Source organism: Spermophilus citellus (genome assembly GCF_964194105.1).
Source record: "Spermophilus citellus genome assembly, chromosome: 1".
NCBI lineage: Eukaryota > Metazoa > Chordata > Mammalia > Rodentia > Sciuridae > Spermophilus > Spermophilus citellus.
In genome coordinates, this window is record NC_138182.1 from 284,243,151 (window position 1) to 284,261,808 (window position 18,658).

At 39.1% G+C, this 18,658-nt stretch overlaps 1 protein-coding gene across 2 annotated transcripts in view; it reads right to left on the minus strand.

The window, feature by feature from the left end:
- Positions 1-647: 647 nt before the first annotated feature.
- The window catches only part of ICE1 (interactor of little elongation complex ELL subunit 1), a 55,660-nt gene continuing 37,649 nt past the window's right edge, over positions 648-18,658 (minus strand). For both annotated transcript variants that reach the window (XM_081304046.1, XM_081304047.1), the window contains 6 exons: positions 17,625-17,793; positions 14,817-14,977; positions 12,300-12,490; positions 10,484-10,590; positions 4,028-4,126; positions 648-1,691 (listed from right to left, as the gene is read on the minus strand). In XM_081304046.1, the coding sequence (XP_081160172.1) occupies positions 1,510-1,691; positions 4,028-4,126; positions 10,484-10,590; positions 12,300-12,490; positions 14,817-14,977; positions 17,625-17,793 (909 nt within the window). In that variant the 3' untranslated portion in view covers positions 648-1,509. The remainder of the gene's footprint in view (positions 1,692-4,027; positions 4,127-10,483; positions 10,591-12,299; positions 12,491-14,816; positions 14,978-17,624; positions 17,794-18,658) is intronic.

Here is an 18,658-nt window from a genome sequence, read left to right on the forward strand (position 1 = left end):
ATGTGCTGACCCCTTTTATTGAGGAGAAGCTATTCAAATGAGGCAAGAGGTCAGGTTTCAGGGGCTGAGTCTATCTTCATGATGTCCACTGTCAGCAGGTTGACTGACACCTGGGTAGGCCACACCCAAGGGCACAGTAAGAGGAGGGGACACACACAAGGCACTTCCATGGAAGATTCTATCCTAAACAGGGCAAGGGGTTATATTACAAAGGAACAGGTGAGCATAGCTTCACCCATGGGGCTGTAGCAAGACACACCCATTTCTGTGACTGAGCGCCTCAGCACCCAGCTGGGGAGTGTAACTCAGTCACCCATAAGGTTGGCCTCCCACATCTGTGATGCTTAGGAAAAGAGGCAGAAGGATTAGCAGAAGAGTTGTCAGATGAAGTTTTTTTTTAAAGGGCAGCAATTATAATTAAATTATAATTAAAAAACAAATCAAATCCTGAGAGCCATTCAGCACTTACCTGGCATCAACACGCTCAGTGAGTGCCCAGAACTAGCTCAGCACTGGCAGTGCAGTACCTGTGCAGGAGGCGAGGCTCCTAAGGGATGGCCGTTTCCTTCTGGCCTGGGTTACAGTATTTTCTTCATCTTTGGTAGAGAAATGCCAAGTGTCACACTTTAATAATCATAACAACAATGTGCATGGCTTACTTTTATTTTTTATTATAAAAAACACATACAAGAGTTTTAAGAAATGATGAATATAAGACAAATCAGAATCACGGTGAGTTATTAAACCCATTTTCTATATACAAATACTAAAATTCCGAAAGTGGAATATCATCCAATGTGAGACACATCATAGCACTGTCCGTATGTACACAGCACACAGAGCTCTGCTGCGGTCACCGCGGAGTCACTCATATACATGTTCTGATACAAAAACCTGCAGTGGAACATCTATGGTTCAGTTCCCTTCCTGATATATAGTTAAATATTCTTAAGAACCTTTAGAGATATGAAGAAGATGCAGTAAAGTAAATTTCTGCTGACAGCTCTCAATGTTTTACTGTGGTCAATTAAACACATCTTGAAAGAAACTTCTGTAGCCTATTTCCAGCTAAGAGAGCGGAAGACTCTTTTATTTCTTTTTTAGCCAATTTGTTTCTTCCTAGTCACTATATGAGCATAAAGCCCAAAATAGCCCAGGAACCAAATCTTGTTTTTATATTGTTAAATTCATTATAAAATGCCACTCAACTTTTAAAAGCCACTAAAAGGACACTTTCTGCAGCAAAAAAAGGGCTAGGTTCAAGTGTTTGTTGTTTGACCAAGACACAATTACACAATCCATGTCACATGATCACAACAGCCAAAGTGAAATGTATGTGGTTTAGGAAAGAACAATTACACAGCTGCCTGCTCTCCCTGCCCACGCTGGGGAGGGCTGCTGCCACTCTACCTACTTCACGTCTGGACCTCACGCTGTATTCCTAAAGCTGAGTAGTGTACGGACAGCGGATGTGTCAAGGCACTTCTCCAGCCACAGCGGCCCCTGCCTTCAGCTGAGCCCCTCCACACTCAGGGAGCCGACTTCTTCCAGGCAGCTGACGACTGCAGATGGGATGCTGCTGGAGGTCTGTCTCCGCCAAGCTTCTAGGATCTTGGAAATTTCTACTGGGTTGCTGGGACTCAAGTCACAAAGAGCATACACAGCTGCTAACTGTATTCCCCATGGTATATCTGAAGAGAAATTTTAAATCAATCATAAAGTAAGACAGTATCTGTTACTCAAAATTTTAATGTTGTAATCTACAGGAATGCTTTCAGATAAAGAATTCTTTCTGCCAGCAATGAAAATTAAATGCATAAGAAAGATCCCACAGTTAAAAAAAAAAAAAATCATTAAGAACTATCCACAATGAAAAGGAAAAACAACCTGACCCTAGCTCCTGGAACTCCTGGCACTGGCTGTGTCCTGAGGAGTGCCATGTGGGGGAAAGGGGAGAGACCCAGAACTTCTCTGCCCAGAGCAGTTCCAGAAAGCACTCACATTTAAGTTTAAGAAGACAAGACGCTCCTAACATCTGTCCAATATGAATCTATTCAATATCCACTTGTAGTGTTCCTAAATGGACTTTGGATGGGAAAAAATGCAATGAGATGAGACACTTTATATGCTGGATTACAGTGCAGGATTGTGGATCTTATCTAACTTACAAACCATAGTAGAATATTATAGTTCTCTTTTAGCAGTTTTACTTAGTTTATTTTACTTAAAACTTAATTTAGTTAGGGTTTATTTACATTAAGTTTAAATATTTTAGGAGTTAGTTAAAATTTATTATTAACTGTATTTCAGTCTTCTGTGAGTGACACATGACACATGTGTTGAGCGGCCCTTATCTGCAATGCTTGGGACCAGAAGTGCTTCAGACTGTTTTGGATTTTGAAATGTATGTATATAAATAATCGGATATCTCGGGAATAGGACTCAGGTCTAAATACAAGATTCATTTATGTTTCATACACACCTTACACACAAAGCCTGAAGGTAATCTTATACAATATTTTTAATAATTTTGTGCACGGAAATGTTTCATGGTTCTACACAAGTAGAAACTTATGGTATCATATCCTACATTTTTGGATTAAGGATGCTCAACTTGTATTTAAAAAACAACACAAACACACCACACATGCAAATGTTAATGTTTAAGATAATAGCAGAACTGATGCTTTTACTACCCACCCCCCTTCTCCACCCCCACACCTACAAATATTGAAAGAAGCACAGAGCATGGCACAGAGAATGGCCACGGCTCAAATTAAAATGCCATATGAGTGAAACATAAGCAGATTTTTTTTTTTTTTTAAAAAGGACTTTATATAAAGGAAGATATGTAATGCTGTTTAAAGAGACTGGCTCTGGAGTCATGCAAACCTGGGTGAACAGGGCTGCCAAGGCACCGCTCCTTACATAACTTACCTAAGAACATATCTTATGCTTCCCCCAGGCCTGGCATATGCAATAAGGGTGGTGCCATCCACCTCAGAGGGTGGGTGTGGCTGGAAGTGGATGCCACAAGATGGGGCAGTGCCATGCAGTAATCTGCCACAGCCCATGGCGGCTCTTTTCTCCTCATGGTCAGGGCTGCTTGGTTTCTAGGTTACACTAACCCAGCAACAGGACAAGTCTTCACTTATTGGCAAGGTGACCCTCTGGGGCTGTTCTGGGCTAGAATCCTTCTCGTCAGCACGATGAGGGTGTAAGGGAGGAATGAGGAATGCTCATGCAGAAGGAAAGCACCCCTCAGCAGCCACCCTGAAGTCAGGAGGGTGCTTCAGGGAGCCACCTTCAGGCTGCGCTCTACCAGCTCAGCACAGCAAACCTGCCTCTGAAAGCTCAAGACAAAGACCTACCATGTTAAGATCACCTTGTGTGTCATGCAGTATTTAAGATGTCACTTGTGCCTCTCTGATGAAAAGTTAACTACATTATTTTTTGATTGCACAATACTCAAAACAGAAACTAGATATATCACTTGTAACGGTTATTTTTAGTTAAGCTTTTCTCACAAGAGTAAGACATAAAATTATATGCTATGTAATATGTAAATGATAACAGAAATCCCAGCACAGCAATTGTTTGCAGGATTTCTAGCTTTCCAACCCTCTCTGATGCTAAGCACACAACAATGGTGGGTCCCTCACCATGCAGCAATGCTTTACATGTGACTTCAGCTGGTCAGGACATAGTTGAGCAGGAGGCCTTGCAGAGGTTCAAGGTTAAGACCCAGGGCTCAGACAGTGTGTCTGAGGCAGAAGCAGAGTGAGAAGAGAGCACTTTCTTAGGGGAACACTGCCCAACAGGGTCAGCTACTAAAAAGAACAAACTACACCATGGAACTCACATGCACAAGCAGCAACACTGAGCATCCATCTCATTTTCCCTATGTACAAGCACACAGCAAGGCACACAGTAGAGACTCAAAAAAAAAAAAAAAAAAAAAAAAGCTTAGACAGTAAGAGAGAAACTCAAGAGATATGAAAGCAATTTTGATATATAAGAGTTTTACCTTCATCCTGAGCATGTTGTATGAACATACCAATAACCGAACTAATATTTTTCACAGCAGTTGGAAATCCTTCCTTCAAACCCAATTGGCCCAAGCGACCTAGGGAAAACAAACAAGACAAAACACAGAGAGTCCTTGGTGAGATACTGATCATTCTTTGTATGAATTTTGATTTGTTCCTGTGATCTTAGTGCTCTCTGGCTAAGAACCCTGAACTAAAGTTAAAAGGGTGACTGCTCCTAAGTGAAAATGGGTGAACAGCAAGGCAGCAAGACTTCATGGAGCACATTGGTCTTCCAGGAGTGCCAACAACTGGTACAGTGCTTGCCTCACATGCACAAGGCTGTGGGTTCAATCCCCAGCACTACAACAACAACAACAACAAAAAAAAAAAAAAAAAAAAAGAAAGAAAGAAAGAAAGACCCAGAGATGTCAACAAAATGGCCAACTGTCTCTGCCTTTACCACAACAGGATGACAAAGTGCAGCTTCTCAGTCCAGCTACAACATAACAAATGGCATTTGACATAGTGCAGCGAATGTTTCAGCAGGTCACTTGTCAATGGCTGACTTCTATTAGGTTAACAGGTCAAATATAAGACTGTGGTCCCAGCCAAACACATGCTTTTGATCTAACTGCTGTTGTAATACAGAGAGGCAATTTCTTATCGAGGCTACAGAGTCCTGGGAGGCCTCAAAGTCAAAAGGATCCCACACAACGCTAGGAAACTCACTCTCTTCAGCACTGGGACAATGGTACAAAGACAACAGTAGATCAGTAACTGCGGCCAGCACAGGTCAGAAAAGAGGCACCTCGTTGATAGGGGCCATTTCTCATCACCAGCTGCTTGCAGCCAGAAGACCCATTTTCATTTAAGAAAAGCCCCGGTGAAGAGTCACCAGCACTCTCAACAGATCTAGACCAAAAAGTACACAATCTGAAGAAAAGCACACAGGGGTCTGCATACAGTGCAGCGAGGCAGCTTTCCCAGGCAATGACACCTTCACCCGAAAAATAACAGTGGGAAAATGCAGATGTGTTCTCGAACATGAACAAAGTGAGCTGTAACTTCAATGAAACTTTTCTTGTGTTGGATGACAGCACTTGGAGCCTTTGAGCATAATTAGAATTCTGGGACAACCTCTGTCAGTCACTTTCATATTACTTAAGAGAACAATGTTGATATGATATGTGTGGGTTTGGGGATTTTCTTTTTGTTTTTTTTATTGTTGACACCTGGAAGATGTGTACAAATCATTATCTTTCAAGTGATCAATGGAGGACACAGATCAATGGGCAAACTTGGCCAGTGGATGGTAGTGAAAGAGTATGAGAAATTCACTGCTGGGGTTTCAGACTGCATACTGCAACTAACCTGTAAATTTTAGCTTCAACAAGGGCAATACAACAAGACTCCCATATCGAGAAAAGAAAAGGGGAAAAAAAAAAGGAACTGCTATTTGTTGAATGTTATTGTAATATCAAAGAGGAACATCTAGAACCTAGAATTATCCAAACATTTGAAAAGCCTATTAAAATTATTCTTCCCATTCTTCCTTTTAATCAACTACTACCTACATGACTAAATTTACCTCATATAGGTAACCCGAATAGCAGATTGCAAGAGACTAAGTGCAGAGCAGACAATGAGAAAACGGCCACCTTCTAACAAAGCAGACAGAAAGGAGGTACAACCAGCAGTGCAGTCCAGCTTCTCTTGCTGGTGTCGGAAACATGGTATTTTAAAACAAAATTAAAATATCACTTATGTTAATGAGCTTATTACTTTTTACTTTAAATAAATAAATATCTTGAAAATTTCTCAGTTTAATTTCTAATATAGTAAGTACTGATAGATATAACCTGGAGTAACAAAAATTCTTTTGAGTTCTAAATAAACAGTGACTAAGAGTATGTAGGGGTCTTGAGACTGAAAGGCATGAAAACCAATGATCTAGGTCACAGGTCAAGCCAATCAATCAAGAAGAACAATATAATTTATGGAGTTCCTAGAAACCTCAATCCTTCCTTTATTCCAGTGGGTGTCCTATAATGCAAGTTTGTTCCAAGCCAAAATCCCCCCATCTCCTCCAGCAAGCAAGGACTTCATTTTCTTTTCACTGTTTCCCTTATCAGAGAAGATTCTGGAAGATATCTTGGATGTACCTCTATGAGAATACTATATTGAATGCTTGTTCAATGACTATGCCATCCCTCACTACTACCAATATTACACAGGTTGATTTGTGAATACAGTACGTGAACTACATTTCGATTTTGAATATAGAGAAACTGAGGCTATAATACCTAGGAAACTTACACCTAGAGGAACCATGTCTAGTGCTTGTTACATACACCTTGAGTCCTGCGATATACAGCAGATATTCAGTAAATATCCACTGATCTAAGAACATCTGGATAATTCCTAGTCCAAGATGAGAACCGCAAATGTCCATAATTTCTTATGCAGCCTTTTGATGAAGGTAAAAAGTTACGTACTTCAGAGATCACAAATTTCAAGTGGTTGTTATCACTTTTAAATAGCTTCTTGCAATTAGATCAAACTGCTACCTGCATGCTGGGGTACTTAATGTATAACTGATAGCAGAGAGAGGAACACGTGCCTAATGTAGCAATGGGATCATTCAGATACAGGATAAATGTTTTCAGATAATGATACCCCATCATGTTATAATGGCTCTCTTTCGTTCAATTTAATGTGCTCAAAAAATTGGTTTCATAAATGTCTAAATAAATAAAAAAATAGATAAAATCATAAGTCTGAGTGACTGTTTTGGGAAAAAGACCCAAGTATATGATGGCTTGACAAAGATGACAGGTGAATCTGCCAAACAGATGGGAAGAAAAGTCCCCCACAAAAGAGATGTGAAGGAATCCAAGGCCACTCAGCTACAGTAGCATACCAACAGAAGTGTGAAGCTAACCTCACTGTCAAAGACCACCTACTCCATAACATGACAAGGCCACTAGAGAAAAGCTAATGGCCTGCAGGGAGAGCAAATCTTCTGGTGAACTGAAGAATCACCGTGAGGACAAGACTTTGGCTCCAGTTATGCTAATGAAAGGGTGCACTGAGGAAATTCCAAAGGGCAGTTGAAAGACCTGAGAGGAGAATGAAGAGAAAGCATCCAGTCAGGGCTATTTCTGACATCTGACGGAGTGTATTCCTACAGGGTAGGTTCCAGTTAATGCAGGTGGGCCTTGTTATTCAGAATTCAATGAGCTCTCTGGGGGCAGAGACGTAGCATTGTGCAGCTTAAATTCCACTGAATCCAGTGCCAGGCAATTTTCTGCCATGGCTCTGCTAACTTTCCTGTGTAAACCTGGTCTAGGGCTTGACCTTCCTAGGTCTCATCTCTACCAAGAAACGAGGAGTGCTACGGTTAGAAGTGGTTCTGTCACTCTTCCAGGTCTCTGAGTCAAGAGCCACTCAGGTATTCCACAAGAAGGTCTTGGACACATTATTGTTAGAAAAGGCCAATCAAAGTGAACCCCAGTTAGTAATCACAGATGACAACTTTCTAATAGCAACGTTGATAACCTCAGTTCAACAGTAGATAACACTACACAAGCTTGTTTTATTTACCATGGATTAAGATTCATTAATTAGAACTTTGCACATTTGGAATTAAGAATAAAGGTAATTTTTTTTATTTTATGAATGCTTAATTTGTGACCTCAGCTGGCAATGTTATATCAAGGCCAACCAACTTAATTACTGATTAAATTCTTTAGTCATGGTCAGCCTTAGACCTGACGAGAAGTTTCAATAACAGAGTTTCTCAGCCAGCAGCCATTCCAGACAAGGGGGTGGGGAACAACTTTCCTTCTCAGGCCACAGCAGTTCTGAACTGCAGGCCTCAGCTGCCTTCTCCCTCTACCCTCATGACCAGCGATCTCACCATGCAGCAACAGCTTGGTTGCATGGGCCTTAGTGCCTAACATTGAAGCACCAAAACATGAGTGGGACAAAGCTCAGCACCATCCCTAGCCTCAGCCTGCCAGCACGCTGCAGATGAGCTGCACCCCGGCCTCCTCCATACCTATCCCCCGGCAAGCCTGCCAGCTCCACTGGCAGACCCAAGTGTCCAGACTCTGCTCCAAATTTCAATGTTGTCCTTTCTAACTATCCATCCTTAGAACTACATGTACATATTTAGTCTTATCATTTTATTATATGGATTTATCAGTTACTTATCAGTTATACACTGTTAATTATATATTATTCCCTATAATACAAATTGTAAAATATCAATTTTATAAATATACATATATTACACTAAATAATACCTATTAAATATGGCATAAATTATTTGGTGATCACTCAAAAACCAGACTATTAAAGATTTAAAGAACAAAGTAGCCTTAGTTTGACATAAGTACAAATTGTGTTTTCTTCATGTAGTTTGTATACTCACTCTTGGATAAACTATCAACAAATTCTTTTCAGTTCACATGGGCTACTTTTTATAGTACACATTTACATATTGTCTGTTTAAAAGTCTTGTGACATCTAAACCCGTGTATTGCTTTTTTTGAACCCAAGGGTACTTAACCCCTGAACCACATCAGCCCTTTTTACTTTTTGAGACAGGGTCTCGCAAAGTTGCAGAGGATGTCCTCAAACTTGTGATCCTCCAGACTCTGCCTCCCAAGCCACTGGGACTATGGGTGTGCACCACCACACCCAGCAACAGACTGCTATTACTGAGGCAACCGTCACTTCCAAGTCCACGCTACCAGAGGCTTCCATGAAAGGCACTGAAGACGCAGCTCTCCACAAGACCATCAGAAAGAGCCTGAGAATCAGCATCTTAGATACAGCTCCCAGGCCATCTGGACAACCAGACAAAGTTCACAGCCCCAGTGATGAAATCTGATTAAAGAGTTCTTATGCAAGTGACGAGAGGAGCTATCTGTGTGGCTCACCTTCCTGAACTAAAGGCAGAGGCTGCTTCTGCTGAGCACCAGACATGCCATGTTCAATCCCACTTCCCCTCTTAAATAAATACAGAATCACAACCATGGCAACAAGAACAGGAAAAGCCATATTTTAAAGCACGGCTACAAAAAATATAAATCTTTCAAAAATTCCATAGATACTTCCTCTGAGACAACATGTATTAACAGACTTAAAATCCCTCTCCTAATTTTTCAAATTCTCAAAAAAGATTTTACCATTTAGAAAGAGTTAGTCCACAGTATGAACATTTTTCCTGAATTCATAAAGAAATTGCCACTGGAATCAGAATTTCCAGAAACGCAGATGTCACTTGACGGTTGGATTTGTTAGCACTGGCCCTCCTGTGTTCCTTACTGCTTCACATCTAGGAATGGAAATCGTCGTTGAACCAAGGAATTCAGCAAAACTGTTTTGAGACTATGCCCAATTGAGCACATTTTATTCATTTCCACTTCTGGGCTGTTTATATTTTGATACAACTCTTCTGAATTCCTCTATTTTTTAGCAACCATTTGGTTCCCACATTCCCTTATTGGGTAACATATTTCCATCTAAATAGGTACCAGCAAGAAGTCTCTGCATCTGCATGTGCAGCACACATGGAAGATGAATGCATACCTGCTAATGTGGTGACCAAGGCAGCAGGGAGATCACAAGTCCTACTGAGTGTATAAAGCTTACTTTTGACATACTCTCAAAACAAACTTGATTTCAAATGTATTGTATTTTAGTTCTAATTAGCTAAGATCCAAATGTGAAAGTCACATGGACAGTCTTGAAGCATCTGAAGGGCCATGGTGCAGCAACCAGAGAACTTGGGTCTGTGTTCCTCTGGGTGATGAAGGAGACATGTGGCTGATACACCACATGTCAGCAGAGTCTTTTAATAATCACAAGAATTAGCCCCTGATAATTCTGCAGGGCTTGCTTGGACAAGTCTGTCACATTTGAAACAAAGAGGAAAAAAATAAAAAAATGTGGGCTCAAGGGAAGAAATATAACCAAATGGCCACTGGGGTCCTCTTCAGAGCTGAGGGTAAGGAGAAGCTAGATCTCATTTAAAATATTTTTAAATGGTGAATTTAATTTTGTATGCTCTTACTCTCTTGCTTATTAGGCAAATATAAAAAAACTGTGGTGGGTTGTGTGAAGACATTCTCATTTTAGACACCAAGTGAGACTACAGTGTAATTTATAGCAATTTATGAACCATAGTGTGTATGTGAATTAACATTAGAATCTAGAAGCAAGAGCTCAATTGTTTGCCAAGTGTACTAACATGAAGACTTAATCCCTGAGAAAGAGGGACACAACACTAGTGTACAAGGCAAGAGAATGACTAAGGAGGATTAATTTAAATATCAAACTGTTCTGAAGGTTGGTATGGTGAGATTTCAAAATCAATTATAATAGTAATACTTATTCTCCCATGAATAACAAGGAAAAAGAAAGCAATAAAACAGACAACTCACCAATCAGTCTGAGGATGGATGCTATGATAACGTCGGGAGTATATGCCACATTTGTGTGTCCTTTTCTATACTTTATCCACTTATCCATGACGGGCCACAGCTCCTTACTGGAAAACAGCAGCACAAAGGATCTGAGTCCATCATCACTTGAACAATAGCTGGTCTTACACATGATCCATACACCCGGAGGAAAGACGAGTTAAGTGTGGAGGGGCTGATATAGCGACCTGAGTGAGAACGATACTGAAGCTCACACCTTGTCTAACTCCTCAGGGTATCTGTGCCCACACTGGCTCATGAGGGGCTACAGCTACCCACCTGTGCCTGCAACCTTCTTCTGGTTTTTACCCTTGACAGCAATCTCAAAGTCACAGGACTAGGAGGTGGTGGAGTCTGGATTTTCACGTGGCCCCTCCAGCACTCAAGAAGCCTGAGTTCCAGGAGCCCATAGTTAACTGAGAGAATCACAAATAAGCCACAAGTGTGAAAATAGCCAAGCCCCAGGGAAAACTAATGCCAAACATCAAAGCACACTTTAGATGGATAAAGAAAACCTTCCACATACTGAAAATAGAGACAATTCCTTTCTTTTCAAAAGGTATTTACTTCTTACGTGGCATTCACAATGTATCACGGGAAAAATTAAGCAAGCAAAAGAAAAATGGAAAATAAAAAGCACTGCAAATAATCATAACTTGGATAATCATTACTCTTCTAATTCTGGCTTTTCTTTCTAGACACTTTTCTCTTACAAATGTTAACAATGTCCTGGGAGCCTCCATAATGCTTAGGGTCTGGAGTCACTCAATTAGAAGTCCTGAGGTGCCACACTATCCTCACTGCTGGTGGGACTGTGGACAGAGGGTTTTTCTGCCTCCTGGGCTCCCATGAAGAGTCAGGGAAAGGGGACCCGCACAGCCCTCATATCACACATGGGCACTGCACACACAGCTCTGTCACTTTCTCATTAACAACTAACTGTGAACTATTTTTCTCTGTCAACACACAAAAACCTATTTATAGCTATGTATTTTAACATAGCTGAATCTAATTCTACAGATGGACCAGGATTCAATCCCTATTGTTTAGCATTTAGCTGTCTCATCCTCCTTAGTGTCAGAGAAGCAACAACATCCTTGACATAGATGGGTTCTCACAGAAGTTACTTCAAATATTTCAAGGACATGGGTTATCAACCCTGTGGTGAATACTTTTTAATATTATAAACTCCCTTGATCCAGTCATTCTCAATCACGGTTCCACAAGAAAATTAAGGCCTAAAGGAAATTGTATGAGTGACAATTTGCTCCATTCTCAGAGATGGTATAGAGTTAGTGCTAGAATGATGGGCATGGAGAGAAAAACTAACTTATTAGATACAATGGACGCCTACAGCATCAGACTCAATTCTTTCCCAAATGAAAAGCTGCTACTTTTAATACTTCTGTTCTTTCTTTTTCCAAATTATCTGTGAGTTATGCAAATGATCATGACACTTTATTCAACACATATTTGCTGGGTGTCTCCCTTGTAATAGACACTATCTTATGTGTTCAGGATATACTAATGACCTAAACTACCCACTTCCTAAGAGTCATTTCTACTGGTGAGAAATAGTAACAAAAAGTAGTGAGAAGTACTGCAGAAAAATAAAGCAAAGGAACGTGATGTTCACAGATATTTTAAGGGTAATTTTATGAACTTTCATTGAAACAAAAATGTCTTTTGTAAACATTGCCTTATAACTACAATTTAGTATTCAACAGACAACTATACAATTAAAACAACCCATCTTTAAGTTGGCAAAATAGCTAACCTTATGATGTTATCATGTGTCCAAATCCATTTCTTATGACAGCAGAGCAAATCAATGGCAAATATATATTCCCAAATGTTATCACTTAAGTCTTCTCCAAACTTCTCACTGGACTGAAATTCTGTTTTTGGACTTAGCTGTATGGTCAAAAGTAGCTTAGAAACCATGATGCCAACATCTACAGGTGCATTCTAACAAATAAAAAAATAAATGAATTAAAAAAATAAAATGAGTCTCAAATATAGTAAACCTCAAATGTATGGTTAGTAATCTCAAACATTAAAACATGCAAATGCATACTTATTTAATCTTAAAAACAACTTTTTCAGTTGCATTTTGAATAAGAAACCATGTTTCTGTTAGTCATAATACTCAGCATAAAATGATTACAGAACAGTAGTTGATAAACCAGGATTAAAAAAAAAAAAAAAAAAAAAAAACATAAGGCAAGATGCAGAATTAAATCAAGTAGAAAGAGTTTAGCTGTAAGCCAGATAGGAATACAATTTTTCCTCAACTCAAATCAGAGAATAAAAGTTATAATATCCATTAATAATTTTTTTTAAAGGCCTTAAAAACATTTTAAAATTCTGTTCTTAGGATTCTGGAGTCCAGTTTGCCTGTTTCAGAAATCCACAAAATGGAATGTGACAATGCTGGACAATTATATCTGGCTTCCTTCACAGTTGTATATGGTGCTTTTTGATGTTTATCCATATTGCTGCATGTATTAGTACTCTGAACATTTCTTTTTATCACTGAATAGCAATTCATCATATGGATTTGCCACTAGTTGATGGTCTCCTAACCTGTTGATTGATAGACATCTGAATGTCTATCATAATACCCAGCTTTTGGGTATTATGAATGATATTTTTGTGAGTGTCAATGTGTATGTCTTTGTGGATATGAATTCCACTTCTCTTTAGCAAATACCTAGGAGGGGAACTGTTGGGCCCTTTTTAAAAATACACTTCACTCTATAAGAAGCTGTCTGTCTAGTTTCCAAAGCACTTTTATCATCTTTTGGCACTTCCACCAGCACTACATACAAGTTCTAATATAAAAATCATACATACATCATGCACACTTATATTCTCAATATAAGAAACCTGGGTTCAAAAAGTTTTGGTTTTGGAGCATTTTGGATTTAGATTTTTATACTCAAAGTATAAAGTCTATGCAAGTATTTCAAAATCCACAACACATGAAAGCTGAAACACTTCTGGTCACCAGCATTTTGAATCAGCGATACTCCTTCTAGAGGAGGATGCCTGTGTGACTGTGGGTGTCCCCTGGTGGGAGTCAGGAAGGAGGTTTCATCTTCACTTTCTTTTGCCTTAATTTGGGGATGGAACCCAAGGCCTTGTGCATAATACATAAGCAAGCTCTTACACTGAGCTAAACCCTAACATGGGAAGTCACCACTGTTAAATGACCCTCTGGAATGTGTGACAGTACCTTACGTCACATACATTGATTTGTCCAAATAGACTGTTGAAGAGGTGATTACAGACTTGCTTTTTTTTTGTACTGGGGACTGAACCCAGGGGCACTTAGCCACTGAGCCACATCCCAGCCCTTTTTAATTTTGAGACAGGGCCTCACTAAGTTGATGAGGCTGGTTTGGAACTCTTGATCTTCCTGACTCAGCTTCCCACCTCGCTGGGATTACAGGTGTGCACCTCCATACCCAGCCAGACTTGCTTTTTAATAGTCACCACCAGTATCCTTCTTGTTCCATTTTTATAAAAAATAAAAGCTTAAGGAACACTGACATCTAAAAGTACTTAAGAAGGAAAGCAAAATGTGTAAAATTCAACTCCAAACATAAGTCATTAGAGTCTTTAAAATATAAAAGTAACACATGCTCATTAAAAAGAGAAAGGCAGATAAAAATCCACCCCTTGCTGATTTTACTATCTCTGCTTACACTGTACTATTGTCAACTGAATTCCCATCAGATAAGATCTATGAACAAAAAAATGCCAATCTAAATACTACTTCAACACGTTAATAACCAAAGAAAAACAAAATTAATGAAAGGTAATTAAAAAAACCATGTATTCAGAACAAATACAAATTCCACTAAGAAAAATATTAAATTCAAAAAAGCCTAACAAGAAATTTAAGTATCAATTTTTCCACCTAAGCACCTATTGTAGAGCCAAATATTTTACAGCTCTTCCAAGACCTTTACCCATATATATATATATATATATATATATATATATATATATATATGAATTTCATCATTCATAAACAAACTATGTAATGTCATCTGTATTGGGGTATAAAACAATTGTTAAAGTAACACAATCTGCAGTTCTACAATTATTCCTGGCCTGTCTCGTGAACATTTAATGAATAAAATGCATAAGCTAAGGATAAAATGATATTTCAAAGGACCTAATATGTAGATGCCTATGAACTAATGAAAAACTACACACAAAGCCAGATAATAACACCTATGTAAAAGTTTACAGGTAAGGTATTATAAGAAATAAAACAGCTCACCTTTTCCCAATTGAGAAAGGCTCTCAAGCAGTTCAGAACCTCTCCCTTAGCACGTTGCCTGGCAACCAACTGCATGGCTGTACTCATCACGGAGGGAGAGAGAAATACATCATGCCACATGTTGGCAATAAACAAAGTCAACTTCTCAGACTCTGGAAAATCTACAAGAAAGAAAACAATACAATAAACCTCTGTGTCTGATCAAGTGAATAAATTACAACTCAAGAATAAATTTTACTTATTTCACTGGTGCCTGGTAACACTGCATCCAGAACTGAAGGGAATGCAAATGAATGGCTGAAAGCTCTGCTCTTGGGAGCTATAAACATCAACTCTTTTTTCCCCCTACATTAGTATCTTCTCTTTAGTTGTACTTTAAATATATTGCACAAAAGTATAGCATTGTATGAATAAGGAAAAATAAGCCAAAACTCCAAAACAAAGAAAATTCAGCAAGAATCCTCTCTCCAAATTCTCAGTCTCAGATTCTTCATTTGACAGTTGTCACTGCAGGGAAGTTAATGCATTCATACTGGCTGAGCTTACGTGCAAAACACAAAGTTTCTGATTTGAAGAGTTTTTCTTTTAATGAATTCTGAATGCCAGGATTTCTGCTGCAAATTCTTTCACATTCTGGTTCTCCTTTTAAATTAACTGAAGTATAGTTTATATACAATAAAGTACTCTCAATACACAGTTTGATGACTTTCAACAAATGAATAAGTCCATGCAACCATCACAGTCATAATGAATACTCACCATCCCCAAACTTCTAACTCCAACCCTGAGTCCTCTCACCCCCAGACTCCAAACCTCTGACCTACTTCTTGCTACTATAAGTCAGTATGCCTTTCCTCAAATGTTTACTGATGGACTAGTGTAATGTGTCCTCTTTTCCCATCATGTGGCTATGTGCATCAGTAGTCTGTTCCTGTCCCGCCAAGCAGTACTCAGTTGCTTGGGGGAGCACAATTTGTTTCCATTCACCTGCTATTAACACCGTTTCCGGTTATGGGCCATTATGAATCAAATCTAGTACAATATTTGTATTAGAGTCTATGTAAGGATATGTCTCTATTTTTGTTGTACTGTACCTAAGAATGAAATGCCTGGGTCATATAAGTGAATGTCAATTTTATTTCTTTAAAAAAAGTTTTCCAATGTGGTTATACAGATTTTTATACCGTTTGTCCTAAAGGCTCATCTTTTTCATTTCCTCTGTTCTTATCTATAAATTTTTTTTTTTAAAAAGTAGGTAGCTCAAGGCATAAACTCAATGCACTATTTTGATCTATTAATTAAGTCCTATGTTTATCTGATGGAATTTCTTCTTTTCACTGGACTTCACAGATTCTCTCTGCCTGGAATTCTCTCCACATATATACCTCTTCTATATCTTCATACCTCAAATTCAAAAGTCACAAAGACCAAGAAGACTTCCCTGACTCCAGGTGCAGTGGCACACACTGAAAATCCCAGTGGCTCTGGGGTTGAAAGTTCAAAGACAGCCTTAACAACTCATCAAGGACTTAAGCAACTTAGCTAGACTCTGTCTTAAAAAGGCGGGGGGGGGGGGTGCGCTAGAGATGTGGCTCGATGTTTAAGCACTCCTGGGTTCAATCCCTGGTACAAAAAAATTTCCCTGACTCCTCAGACTATGAAATCCATCTTCCAAAGTATAATTCATTCATTCAACAGACGGTTAATGACTGCTAACAATGCATTATCTGGGGGTAAGGACAGTGTGTAAATGAGACAAACAAATTCTGTCCTTTCAGAATATACATTCTAGTGGGGGAGAGATGGCAAACGAAAAGATGTATGAGACACTGATTAAGTGACATGAAGGCAAAAAGAGGAGAATAAGAGAAAATGACGAAGGAAGGATGTGAAGTATAAGTAAGCCCTAGTGAAGTTGAGGGAAACAAAGAGAAATCTTTGAAAACAAAAGACTGGTGAGAATGAATTTGCTGTGGCTAAGGAAGAACAAGAAAGCCACATGGACTTGGCTGAGCCCACGTCCCTCTCCTCTCTACCACCTGTCACTGCTAAACCCAAAGAGTGTTCATGTGATGCCACTTGGTCTTTCAGTCCCACTGGACAGTCACACCCGCATCTGATTTTGGTCACCGCAGAACTCTTGGCAAGCACCTAATCATGTTTGAACAAATGAGTGAAAGAGTTAATGCAGAAATAAAGCAGGCAGAATTTAAAGACTTTCTGATGCACTAATAAGTTCCATTTGCGTATCTGTTCCCTATTTAAAAACACTGATGACGTGATACAAGGAAGAAGGACTCCTGATGTGATTCCTGAGTAGGAGCTAAAGAAATAGTAGTGAAGGGAAAAGATAATCTCAAAACAACCCTCGGCCTCAGAGGCCTTTTCATCTCTCTCTGACACACTTCTTTCATTAGCTTAAGAATTCATCCTACATGTGCTACCCTTTTCAGTTAATGGCATTAAAGTGTGGTTTGCCATTTTAAAAGTGTTCCCATATTTCATGTAATTTTATCTCGTCCTAAAGCAGCAACAAAGAAATAAAATAAATATACAGTAATTGAGAGAAACTCTAATTATACACAAGTGGAAGTGTTATGTGCTGACACAAGTAAATTTAAGTATTTTTCTCTACAGAAAACCAGGTGCAGTTAGGTATAGCTAAAGCTATTTGCCCTTTAATAAATGCACAAAACATAACATTACCTTAAAACATATGTGTCAGACAACTGAAAAGCATAGATCTACGTACAAGGTAACAGAGCAACAGCATTCTTCTCACACAAAATCGTTACCATCTAAACATACCTTCCTTCAGCAGACTATAGCAGAACAAGCGAGCTCTTTCCAGGTCTCCCAGTTGCCGGCAGATGCCCACATACACTCTGCACAGGGCATGGATGTAACTGTGGTCCCTTGATGTCTTCTGAACTTTTAGTTCTGAGAGAATAGAGTGAAGCAAGCAGTCTGCCAAATGCTGAAGTGGAAAAAAATAAATAAAAAGGCAATGCACATATAGTATTTATATTTAGTCTACCTAAAATAGCAAAAAATAGCATAATTTAGTATCTATTGGAAAAATAAAACTGGAAAAAATCGAAGTTGCACAATACTAATAGAGTTAACAAACGATAACAACTTCCCAATATGGAAAGCCCCAAGTTCGGCACAGGGGTAAAAAATCCCCTTGCTTGTCTGCTGCCTATGATAGGTAACACTACAGATGCCAGATTGCAAGTATAAACATTACTGGCTGTCTAGTTTCACTTCTACAACTCAAATCATAATTTCCTAATGCGTGCTCAAACAATCTGTGTGCATGCATGTGCGTATGAAGCCCTGTGTTCTAAACTCTCACAGACCCTACATGTTTAGATCTAAAAATACTGGGTGGTATTTTTCTTGATTAGAAAGAACAGCAGCATGAAAGGACAATTTGAAAACTCATTCACTTGAAAAGAAACACCCTTTCAAAGCTACTTGCAGTGCTCTTTATGCTCTCTGAAAGTAAGCAATCAAAACCAAATCAACAAAGTACTTATGCCTCGGGAACTCCGAGGATGTGCACATAACCACTGAGCCCTGGAGGTCACCTACAAGAGGTATCACTGGATAGTTAGAAAACATGCAAGTACTGAAGTTCTAACAATTTGTGTGTGTAAATCTGCACAATCCCTTTCCTCTCCTTTTAAAACAAAGCATTTGCTCCTGTCTGATTTGTGACATCCATTACTGAAGAGCCTTTCTGTAAAACTCTCAAGCACTTAAAAGTGTATATACTGGTATTCAATGAAAAGAAAGGATCTATTGAGTGATAATTTGATGCACTGAAGGAAATCACT